General features: G+C 36.4%; 1 protein-coding gene across 6 annotated transcripts in view; it reads right to left on the bottom strand.

Annotated features, from left to right (window-relative positions):
* The window catches only part of PMS1 (PMS1 homolog 1, mismatch repair system component), a 46629-nt gene that overhangs the window by 26583 nt on the left and 7840 nt on the right, over positions 1-12206 (bottom strand). For 5 of the 6 annotated variants that reach the window (XM_089519601.1, XM_089519595.1, XM_089519598.1 and 2 more), the window contains 3 exons: positions 10941-11123; positions 10299-10401; positions 5001-5164 (listed from right to left, as the gene is read on the bottom strand). In XM_089519601.1, the coding sequence (XP_089375727.1) occupies positions 5001-5164; positions 10299-10401; positions 10941-11123 (450 nt within the window). Of the gene's footprint in view, positions 1-5000; positions 5165-10298; positions 10402-10940; positions 11124-12116; positions 12176-12206 lie in introns of all 6 variants that reach the window. The other variant, XM_089519599.1, reaches the window with a different exon arrangement.

Below are 12206 nucleotides of genomic sequence, written 5' to 3' on the forward strand. Positions count from 1 at the left end.
TACACATCGTCCAAAATCTGTTCCAGTAGATGGGAGGGTCTCTCCCAAACTGAACTTGAGAGCAGAGATGGGGAGAGGAAAGGGAAGTCCCTTCTTGCACAATGTTACCCAATGACAATACCCAATGATCATAATTTACTACACAAATCTTGAGTCCACCTACCATATTGTTAAAATAAGAATGCTCTAACCCAGTAATACACAGTAAAATGCATAAATAAAGTGAATAAACACTTTATTCTCAAGCAATAGAAGCAAAAAGCTGGCAACATATTTTGTGCCCTCCAGCCTCCTAATGGTTCATTTCTTTTCCAGATGGTGTTTTATTGCTGTATAAGAGTGGATAGGGACAGATGACAGCTCATTATCACTCTGAGGTTGCCTCTGAGACTGCTAGCACTTCTTAGGTAGTGGCACAATCCAGACATCTCAGTTATCTACAGTACTATTTCTAAAGTGATACAAATAGCTGGAACAGAATTATTAATTAGCGCTTGTGTTATGTGCACTATATATAGCTTTTCTATCAGCAGATTTTGGAATTCTGCAAACAGCAGATCTAGATGTACATAAATGTTTCCCCAGGGATATTGAAGATTTTAAAATAGCAAAGAATTTGAAGCTGCGTTTATAGAGCACCAGTGACGGAGCTCAGATTCCAAGGAGGAGTTTCCTTTACAGGGTAAAAATTAGCTTAGGTTTCCAGGTGGCCAAAATGTGGTGGCTAAAAACTTTTGACATTCTTTAAAAGGCAAGATATAAACACCTAGTACTCCCTACTTTCTCTGACCCACAGATCATAACTTTAAATAAACTGAACAAATACTGTCGTAAATTATTTCCATTCAATCAACTCATTATTCAATCTGCTTTCAAGGAACATGGTGACGAAAGAGGAAAAATACCTCTTTCTAACATAACCATACTGGCAGGAGGATCAACATTATCAGTATTCAAAGAACGTCTTGGCAGGATAAACCTTCATAAAAAGATGACACACAAGCTAATCCAAGTTGTCAAAATAGCAATAGTCTATCAAGAGTGATCTGGTAACTAAGCCATTATTTATTGCTAATGCAAATCAAAACATTACAAGTAATAGAAAAACCTCAAATACATATCTAAATGTATGTTTATGTTTGATTAGGAAAACAAATTTAGAGTGGAATCTAGTAATAACAGTTGGTGGGAAATCTACTAAAAAGACAGTTTTCATTCACTAAGTCAAGAAATAACACACACACACACCCAATATGAGACTATGAAGTGCTATGTGTTTCTAAAGAACAAAAGGCAATTTAATTGCTTTTGGCAGCTTTTTTTTTTTTAACTAACTGCCTCAAACTTGAACAGGCAATACATATCCTTACCGCCTCTTTCTATCACATGCCATTCCAGCTTTAATTCTTTTTCATGCCATTTAAACAGAGGCACATATTGTACTCCATCTGGACAGGCAAGCTCTTAGGAAACTGGAGCTGTGGCCCCTGCTCTTGTTCCCTGTATGGCCCAGGATGAGGTCAAGGTTTTTTTCTGTTTTTAAAAATAAATTGTAACCTGAACACCACAGCAAGAAACACCTCTGGCACAAAATTTCCCCAATTTTTTTTTCTTTCCCAAATAATTGGTAGAAAATACTTTACTTCAAAATTAATTATGATTTCATTCCTTTTCATCATTTTTCTTACTTTCCTGGAATGCAGGTTGAGGGGAGTGGAAAGAAAGCAAAAAAAATAGCAAGATCTCTCATCTCAATTTCCTTTTTTACCTTTCTTTGATGGCACTTGGAATTTCTAAGCTGAATATGGAAAAACTGAAATTTTAGATTCTGTATGTTTCTGGACATGACCATTAAACAACTTTAAACAATACCTGCTGATCTACCACTTCTGCTCAATCTGACACCAGTATTGCTGCACAGCATTCAAGGACATGACCCAAAAGTATGTGATGTCTCACCCATAAGGTACAATTCAAAGTCTTCAGGTTTGTGCTTTGACTTCACTACCAATTATGTGCAGAAAATGTTAGTCAGCTGGCTACATAATCCATGGCATTCATGCCTGAACCTTGGACAGAGAGAATTATAAGATCACCTCACATGAAGTCATGGTTGGCTTCCAACCTGCTGGTAAACTGTATGGTGTGTGCACTGATTTAATAATATGAGAACACACCCTAATCCAGCAATTCATGAGTATTAAAACTAAAGGAACACTACACAGGTTTTGAGAACCAACATGGTAGCAAATGAACCCTCTGCCATAAAGGAACTCACAATCAAAGCAACCTCAACAGATGGCCATCCAGCCTCTGTTTAAAGACCTCCAAAGAAGGAGACTCCACCACAATCTCACAGGGAGTGTGTTCCACTGTTGAACAGCTCTTGCTGTCAGGAAGTTCCTCCTAATGTTGAAGTAGAATCTCTTTTCCTGCAGGTTCCATCCACTGCTCCATGAGCTAGTTTCTGGAGCAGCAGAAATCAAGCTGATTGAGGCTGATTGCTTTCTGTTATGCTATGGCTAATGAGCGACCTCTTGTGTTGAGAAGTCTCAAAAATTATGCTGTTATAAAGCCTGTCAAAAAGAGGCAGATTAACAGGTTTTGTGCAGTGACTTTTGAATTTATCTGCATATAGATCTAAATTCAAATGTTTGCCTTTTCCTCAGACTCAGTTACCTTTTCTTTAAATTGTTGCTTGCAACTATCAATGAACTTTCTTATTCTTATCTTACTTTCAAGACTTCCAGTAATTAGAAACATAGCAACACAGACAAGTTATAGACAGTTTCTGCTGCACCTCTGATTTCCAAGGAACATGTAATTTTGAATAAACAGCAGAAGGCTTAGACTATATTTAATATCCCCTGGTTTGTCTTCAGCTGAAAATAGTGTCAGTGGACAGAAACAGATTCCTGCAGTGCTGTCTGTTTGTGCAAATAACATATACTTTTCTGATCCTGCCCCTTCTCCCACAACCCTAGTAGCTAGTTGTTTGTCCTTCAGGGAAAACTCTCATGGGCTATCTCTTTCACATAATGAATTAATTGGTATCACAACACTATGCAGTCAATAAAATCATACTAGTTGCAAACAACAGCAAAAGACATCCGTGTAAATGACAAAATTGACATTTTCACAACCGGTCATTTTATGCACACACTCCAAGTTATTTCTATGCAATTGTAAGATCACTTTGGTTCTCCATAGATGAATAGGATAATACTGCAGTGTAAAATTAGTTCTATGCAATTCAAACAATAAGAACATTATGCTTCAAGGACTAAAATATAAAGCAATATACAATACAAACATTAAAAAATAGTTTCTAATGGTGTCATTTGTTTAGCTTATGGATGCCTACTCTGGACTATACACAGGCAGTAGTGGGGGGAGAAAATCTAGTATAGTTACCATTTGAAGAACCAAATAATAAGACAAGAACAGAACTTTTAACTTGCCATCCAATTAAGCAAAATGAATGAGATACTGAGCATTAAGGCCCTTACTGTTTCATACTTTATCTGCACATAGAGAGAAAGGTGCAGCAATCTTGTACTGAAAATCATTTTTATTAAGTAATTAATTTTTAATTAAAAATTTCACTCAATTTTTTTTTGCAAAGTAAAAATACACTGTAAGGTTCTCCGTTACACATCGTAATGTTCTAGTATTATAGCAATAAAGTGTAAGGAGATTTTTCAAAAAGAAAAATCATTACACATAAATTTCAACAAAAGTAGACCAATATCTGACAATAAGTGCATTTGTAAATTGTGTCAACATATTACTGTGTTGAGTATTGCAAACATTACTAAGTCTTCTGTCCATTGGATCACAAAGTGGGAAAATGTTATCTTTTCAATATTGGAGTGTTTTAGTTTTTTAGCAGTTAAGGGGAACCTGAGGCTTTACTATAATCTCCCAACCCCCATCTCAAGCAAAACTTTGCAAGTGTGAATCCTCAATTTGCACATAAAATGCCTAATCTAATCCACACTCTATTCAAGGGGCAAAAGTAAGCCTTTCAAGAAGACACAGGAGTCCTATTAGTTAGAGATGCACAGGGAAGAGTACAAATACAGAAAAAAGACACAGCTTAGAATATTTAAAAGAATAGGAAAGGTAACAATTCTAATTAGTTAACAGGAAAACACTATTATCCTCTCTATGAGTTAAACTGCCTCTTAATGTTAATTATACTAAACACACACCATGAAGATAAGCATATAAAAATATAATCTATACCAAAAAGTCAATATGCACAGAATACTACCAGTACTGTATATACCACCACAAAAAAATCAGTTCTTTTTGGTATAGCTTATGCTTTATGTATGTTTATCTTCTGCTATATAATATGTATTTTTGACATTCTTAATTTTTTGTACTGTTTATAGATATTATTTTAATTTCATTTTATCACTATACAGTCTAACTCCTGTAACTGCAAGATCTGTAACTGTGGTGTGATTTGCCCATGTCCAGAAAAAAAAGTCTCTCTGGGTATCGAGAGGTCCCCCAAAGCGATTCTACAATCAACTTCTACTGGAAATATAGTGTTTGTTAACCATTGTTTCCACTTATCCGCAGTAACTATAGGAATGGATCCCCCCCAATACAGGGGACAGACTGTATTTCATTACATCCTACCCAAGAATTTTCACATTAGCTGTAATTTTTTTTTATTTTTGTTCTTTGTATCTTACATCATGACCTTTCCCTTTTCTTCTTGTTGCTGTTAATAATATACACCTGTATTATCCAGCCCATCCATAGATACAACTATCCCGAATTCACAGAAGTGCTGTAACCAGTGAAAACTTTTAATGCTAAAATCTCGTTGTAATCAGTGTAAGTTCACAGCAACTAATTTTAAGAGGACTTTAGTGTAACTTTCTTTGGATGAATCACATAAATAAGACTTTACTTTACATATGACAACTCTGGTTTAACTATTAATGCCATTTTAGTAATTTTGAAGTCAAGGTGTTTGTTACCTTGTTGTGTGTAAACACAATCCTTAGTTCTGGTTTTATAATGCCATATGCCATCAGAAGTTTTTGAATTTTTTTGAGTTCTTCCTTGCATTTCTTATCTGTTGAATAAAACTGCTTTCTTACAGGCAAATTCTTGAACAACTTCAGAACTATTACAGTTGTACCTACAAGAAATGGAAGGAGGAAAACCAGAGAGTAAGGTTAACTGTGCACAAAATACTGAGTGCTTTTGCTTTTACCAGTATAAGCTATTCTCCTGAAGTGGTGCCTATAATTGTATTTGAGCTGAGCATGCATCTGAGAAGAGCATACACAATGTAAAAATGAACATTTAATTGTAAAAGCTTAACTATCTCTTAGACCACTGTGTGCACTGGTCTTTGAATATAATTATAGACAAAATTAAATTACTTTATCAAGTTTTACAATACAAACCTAATTAGAAGTAAATCCCACTGACTTCAATGGAATTTTCTTCCAGAGGTGCATGTATAGGATTGCCCTTTTAACCTTGTATACATATTCTACTCACAGCTTTGCTATTAACAGCAAGCAATAGTACTGTTGACAACCTGGTGAGGCTAGTTAGCTAACCTAAGTTTTACTAGATTAAATGTTTTATAATACATGAAGAAGTAACAGAAAGCAAAAATCTTTCTAGTGCACCATCTTTCTCTCATTATAGTACTCATTATAGTACTCCTTCCAACTCATGAAGCTTAGGAGATAAAAATGGAGACATTAACCCAACTGGCTACGCTACAAGGAAATGCAAAAATAGTGACCAATCTAACTTGAAACCTAAAAATGTCCTGATTTGACTGAAAGATATTTTGTGTCATACAAAGTCAAAGCACTCAATTTTTGCAAATTGCTGCCTCGCTATTCAAGCCCCCCCCCCCCCCACTCTCCCCAATGTGCAAGAGCAAGTTCTGTATGCAAAGCTGGAAAGCCTTGTTGCATTTAACTTCACACATCCTACAATCTAAGCTCTCTATTTTTTGTTAGCTAACTAAAAGATGAATGTAAGTTGACATCAGAAATCCATGGCAAAGCCAAATATAATAGAAACAACTAAGAACTGAATGTATAAAAACTGCAAGACTCAGCATTACATGTATTAACAATAAAAACAAGTGTTATATGGCCCTTAAAGATCAATATTTTTTATTATAGAATGACTTATTGCATACTATAGCCCACGTCATCAGGTCTATAGAGTCAGGATTTCATAATAGAGAGAAAGCATAATTGGAGTAGGATTGTAGACAGGAAAAACAGAGAAACATACAAGACAGACAATCATGACAATTATATTCGGTTGCTGATAAATAAATTTGTTAATAAAACTATTGCTGGTATCAGAAAAGGGAACTTTATTAATGGATTTTGTATGATAGACTCAGGCCGGGTACAGACCGGCATGAAAAGCTGGCTTCCAGCTGACTTAAATGCATGGTGTACATACAATGCATGCTCCCAAAATGTCTGGAAGCTGACTTCATGCTACCAGCATGGCAGCCGGCTTTGGGGTGCTCCAGCGGCACAGCATTTAGACACGGCATGCTGCTGGAGCGACATAAAGCTGCAGCAGCATGGGAAAAGTCAGATTTTTGCTGGCTCAAAAAGGAGTGGCATTTTGCCACTTCTTTTTGAGCCAGCAAAAAGCTGGATTGGGGCTGCGATGCACGATTGCCGTGGCCCTAATCCAGCTTTCTTGGGGTCAGTCTGTTTCACCCCTAAGATAACTACAACCCATTTAAAAATGACACTAACAGTTCATTCTTGTGCACCCTACTCAGATCAATAGGTAATTGTGTGTAGGGTTGTAGCCTAATGTAGTACTGTATTATTTTACAGTTAGGAATACTTTTTATATTGAAAGGCCACAAAGACACTCAAATGAAGAGGATCTGAAGTATACTTATTTTCATAATCAGCAATCAACTTAAAGACTAATCCTTGCGCTTGCTGTGACAGAAGAAAGGTGTTAAGAGATGGGGCACAGCATTTGCAGGATGTTATATAAGTGACTTTACACTTGAAGTGCAAACAGATCTGACTGCACAAGTGGTTATGATCAGGGTGATCACATATTTACAAGCAAAATGAAACAGGCACTATCACATTTAACAAGAAAATTCTTAAGATTTAACTGCTCTGGTAATATATTTTATGAAGTACATGTTGTACCAGCTAAAAAGCTCTACCATTTATAGCTGTAGAAGAATATCGATTCATTTATTTTTATTTATTTATATTTAAAATAGCTACTGCAGAGATCAGCAACATGCATCCTGTGGATCACATGTGGCCCATAGAGCAGATACAGATCTATTTTAAAAAGGAAAGACTGTGGACTTTAAAATGACCACTTACATTGAACAAAACTCAAGAAGGGGACCCGCAACACAATTCAAAGCTGTGAGATGAATTGTTTGATTTTGCTTTATTGTTGTGGTATGTTTTGTATACAGTCGGCCCTTCTTATACACGGATTTTTTATACACGGATTTAAGCATACACGGTTTGAAAATGTTCCAAAAAAGTATAAATTTACCTTGATGTCCCATTTTTTATTAGGGACACCATTTTGCTATGTCATTATACTTAATGGGACTTGAGCATACACGGATTTTGTTATACACGGGGGATCTTGGAACCAAACCCCAGCGTATAACAAGGATCCACTGTAGTTGTTTACTTATAATTCTTTTAAAATAAATGTTTAAAAGAAAAAAAGGAAAGATTGTATTTCTGAAGGACTCCAGTAAATGATATTCTTCTTTAAAACAAGCCCCTTTCTCCCACACATACCTCGTTCTGCTCAAAAAATGCTTTTTAATGTTTCCTTCAGCAGAATCTACCCTTTCAGTAGGACAGAAAACTGTCCCACAGTGCCATTAACTTAGGTCTTCCTGCAAATAAATAAAAGCTGTTTTCCTTCAGAGTTTATGTTCATTTCCTGATATTTTTGATTCAAATAAAAGTACTTTCAACTGGAAATAACAGCAAAAATTTTTAAATGTGCTGATTCCCCCTTTTTTGTCAAAAAAAAAAAAAAAAAAAAAAAAGAGGGCAACTCCAACCAAACGTGAACATATGTTAATTTAGTTTCTCTCTCTCTCTCAATTGTGATGTTATTCAACTGCTAGCTTCTGGAAGGTAGCTGAGCTTTGCAACCATCTTTAAATCCATTGAGTCATTGTCTAGGAAATACTGAAGAACCTTCTGAAAAGAAATATTAACTTGTACCAAAGGCAGCCAGGTTGGGCAGAAAGTCTGTTGCACTGCCAGAAAGAAACTCTAGCAGAAGGTGCACGTCTGTCCTAGGAGCCACAGTAAAGCAGCATAAAGCTCTACTAGCATCTATTAGGATGTGGGTTTCCCCCATTCCCAAACTGAGCATTCTGGGAGTAAGTGCGCCTTGGATCTCCTGAATTCACAGCACCCTTTCTCCCCCAAATTAATTACCACACCATGCCCATTCCACATATCTTCTGTGGTACAACTTACATATACACACTTTTAGGACTGCTCTGTCAATCATCAGTTAATGCACCACCAAACCCAAATTCTCCAACCAAACCTCAAAACCATATATTAAATTCTCTCAAAATAAAAATGAAGGTTTGATTCACTAGTTATTACAATAAAGAGGTTACTAATGAAATAATAAAGACAATACATGCCTGCATTTGTGCAGACATAGCTTCCAGAATCATGCCAATACATTACTGCATTTTTTTTTAATCTGCAAGATCACAAAGGTTTTCTTCCTCTATCTTGAAACCAGCCAGAAAGGTCAAGAACACAAAATTGTTCCTTGCCTTTTCCAGTGTCATTTCCTCTTCCCTTTAATGTGTTTGTCACGTACCAAAGCCAAATTCAGTTATGAGAAGTGACTCTTTACCATTTTCTTGATATGCTTAATTCAAATTCTTTTAATCGCAACTTTGGGAAGTAACACTATGCCAAAATTTGATCCCACACTCAAACACTTTAGTTGTTTATGTTGGATGTACAAACTATTTTAAGAAAAAAGTTATACATGAAAAAGAAATTAAGCCTCTTTTGAACTTTATGAAAGTGTTACTTAAATGCAAACAACACTAAAAAACAAAAAAAGAAAAACCTAAAAACCATGTCATGACATCATGGGTTTGGGATCCAATGTGTAAGTAGAGAATCCAGTTATGCTGTATCATCCAAAATTTAATTTCACGTTTTTAAATTTTACCTAAATCTTGTTAATGCAATTTTCTTTATTCTATTAGATTGGGAACATCTGGAAGCTTATAGAGGCCACATACCTTATCGTTACTGCAGCAAAAATACTCCACACACCACATTCAAAGAAGCATTTTCCATTTAAAATGTGTGAGTAAAGTGCTCCTTGTTTCACAGTGAATTATCTTTAAAACAAAATGTGCATTTCCTAGAAGTTTGTTTTTAAAACAGAAGATGACTACTTACAACAAAACTTAGTTTTAAAAATTTCTAGAGGCATGAGCAGACAGGCCAGACAGTACAGGCCAGGCCTGTGGTATCCTGCCCCTGGGTCCAATCTGGGTCAGTTTCTGGGCCAGCATGATGACAGGCAGATGTTTATATGCCTGCCCACCACGTCAGGGACCCACTGCCACTGTGGTCTCTATACCAGTCACCACTGTTGTGTCTGTCCTGAAGGCCCTTGATGTTTCTATAAGGGCAGAAACAGGGCACCAGGCTACACCCATGTGGCAGGCAGGCACTCCCTTCCAATGTCAGAGGCTGTGGTGGGGGCCTCTGGGACAAATTTGACAGTGGCAGTAGGTATGGGTATGTGGGGCTGGCTGGTCTGCCAGATGTTGCTGTGAAGTTTCCTGGAAAAATTGTGCCAAACAGATGGTCTTTTTGGACCAGATTAAGGTCCCTTTGGACTCGGATCAGACCAGGACCACCAGACCAACATCCAAACTAGCTGATCCCAGTCTGGGGTTAATGGCCTGCATCATTCAGACAGGAGAACGTGAGCCTGTGCATACAAATACACTTAAGGATTAGTTTAACTAAAAACAGTGGGATAAATATGTGTTTAACATGAATAGGATTGTACTATATATGTCATTCAGAATACAGAAACTGAAGACTCAGTGTTGATTTTTAAAAACTAAATTGACCCATTTCTGTGTTTTGAAAATCATGACTTGTGTTATCTATTACATTTTAAAATATCATCCGAGACAATTAGTCAATAACATACTCCTTGACTGGTATTTGTAAATCAGAAGAAAAATAAATGTTGTAAATCCATACCTTGTCCAAGATGAGATGGCTTCTGAGAAATTATGTGACCACTTTTATCCAAAATATACTGGGTACTAAAATCCTCATCTGCTGTTTTTGTTGTGATCAGAACCTAACAATAAAAAGCATGATGTCAAGTGTCAGGCACCTTTTGTTCCCTGTAGTAGTCTGCTGCAGCTGTGATAACTAGGCATGATGGTGTAAATTCCCTTCAGGATCAGAAGACGAATGACCCCACCTGCAGTTTTCAGCCTGACTGAGAATAGTAGAAGCATAAGGTAACCTTCTTTTGTCCTATTTATGGTGAGCTATTCAGCCTCGCCTGTCACAGAGCTCTGGTGCTAACCAAATTACAAATCCCAGGATTCTTTAAAATAGAGTCATGGCAGTTAAAGTGGTGTCAAACTGCTTTAATTTCACAGTCTGGATACATAACATGCCAAACAGAGAACTAGATGTTGAGCAAAGACATTACTAACAGTATATCTCTTATGGAAGCCACACTGTAACTTCTGGGATTACTTTCCATCAATCTATGGTGTATGTTAAATTACTGTCACACCTGTCACAATGAATGATTTTCCCTGAATTACCTGCACTGATATTGCAACCACATTTTGCAACCACACAAAAATTACATTGGTCGTTTACCTCTGACGTGGAACAAATTGAGGCCAAAGCTTCACCACGAAAACCATATGTTATCAAGCTTTCAAGGTCTTCAGAAGAGCTTATTTTTGAGGTGTAGTGTTTCATTGCCATGACAGGGACATCAGCTGCCCTGATCCCATCACCATTATCTCGCACCTCAATCTTATCAAAACCATAGTTTTCCTATTTAAAAAAACACAGAATAAAATATTATCAGTTACAGAAAGACCAAGACTACAAAGCTTTACTATGTTTATCTCAACACTGTTCAGTACAGAGGTCTATTTCAGTAAACCCCTTTACGGGCTAAAGATACTGCATAATATATCCTCAGTCTTACAGACAAATTTTTGCTGTGCTGAAAAACTAGCAACTCAGCTAAATGATATGGCACTAAGACTGAAAAAATCTGAGTCAAATCAAATACTACTACATCTACTAAACTTTCATTCCAGGAGTGCCTCACCAACAAAGAAAAGGTTTAGTACAGTAAAAATGCAATAGTTTGAATGAGGATGCTATATAGTGGTCATATGGGATAAGGAAAAGAAGAGAAACAAACTACCAACAGTCTTACTGGATCAGATCAAAGTCTATCTTGTCTATCATCCTGGTTATGTGAATGAAACAAAATTCCAAGCTACAGTAAGGACAGAGTATCCCTTATCCATAATTCCAAAATCCAAACTACTCCAAATTCCTAAACTGTCTACATGGGTGGCTAAGATAGTGACACGTTTGCTTTCTGCACTGCCTGCAGTGATACAGCACTTGCAATACATTTTGCAAGCACACAAAAATCTGAAATTATATTGGCACTTTACCTGTGATTTGGAATGAACTGAGGCTAAAGCCTCACCATGAAAATCGTATTTTGTTGCTTTCAAGGACTTCAAAGAGCTCAATGTATACAAACTTTGTTTCGTGCATAAAATTATTTAAAAATTGTTTTCAGGCTAAGTATATAAGGTGTATATAAAACAAAAATGCATTTTGTATTTAGGGTGGGTCCCATCTCCAAGATACCTCATTAAGTATATGTAAAAATTCTGAAATCTGGAAAAAATCCAAAACACTTCTCCCCCAAGCATTTTGGATAAGGGACACTCAAGCTGTATGTGAAGTTGATTTGTTTCAACAAACCATAATTAAGATTAAGAACTTTTTTGGCTTTACCATAAATTGCTTTTCAACTTGTAACTGAAGTCCAAGTTTCCAATTTCTTTGTAGTCGTGCTAAAAGAGGAAAGGGAAATGGGGAGCACGT

This window comes from Sceloporus occidentalis, unplaced genomic scaffold (genome assembly GCF_023333645.1).
Source record: "Sceloporus occidentalis isolate IW3139 unplaced genomic scaffold, rSceOcc1.0.p SCAF_4, whole genome shotgun sequence".
NCBI lineage: Eukaryota > Metazoa > Chordata > Lepidosauria > Squamata > Phrynosomatidae > Sceloporus > Sceloporus occidentalis.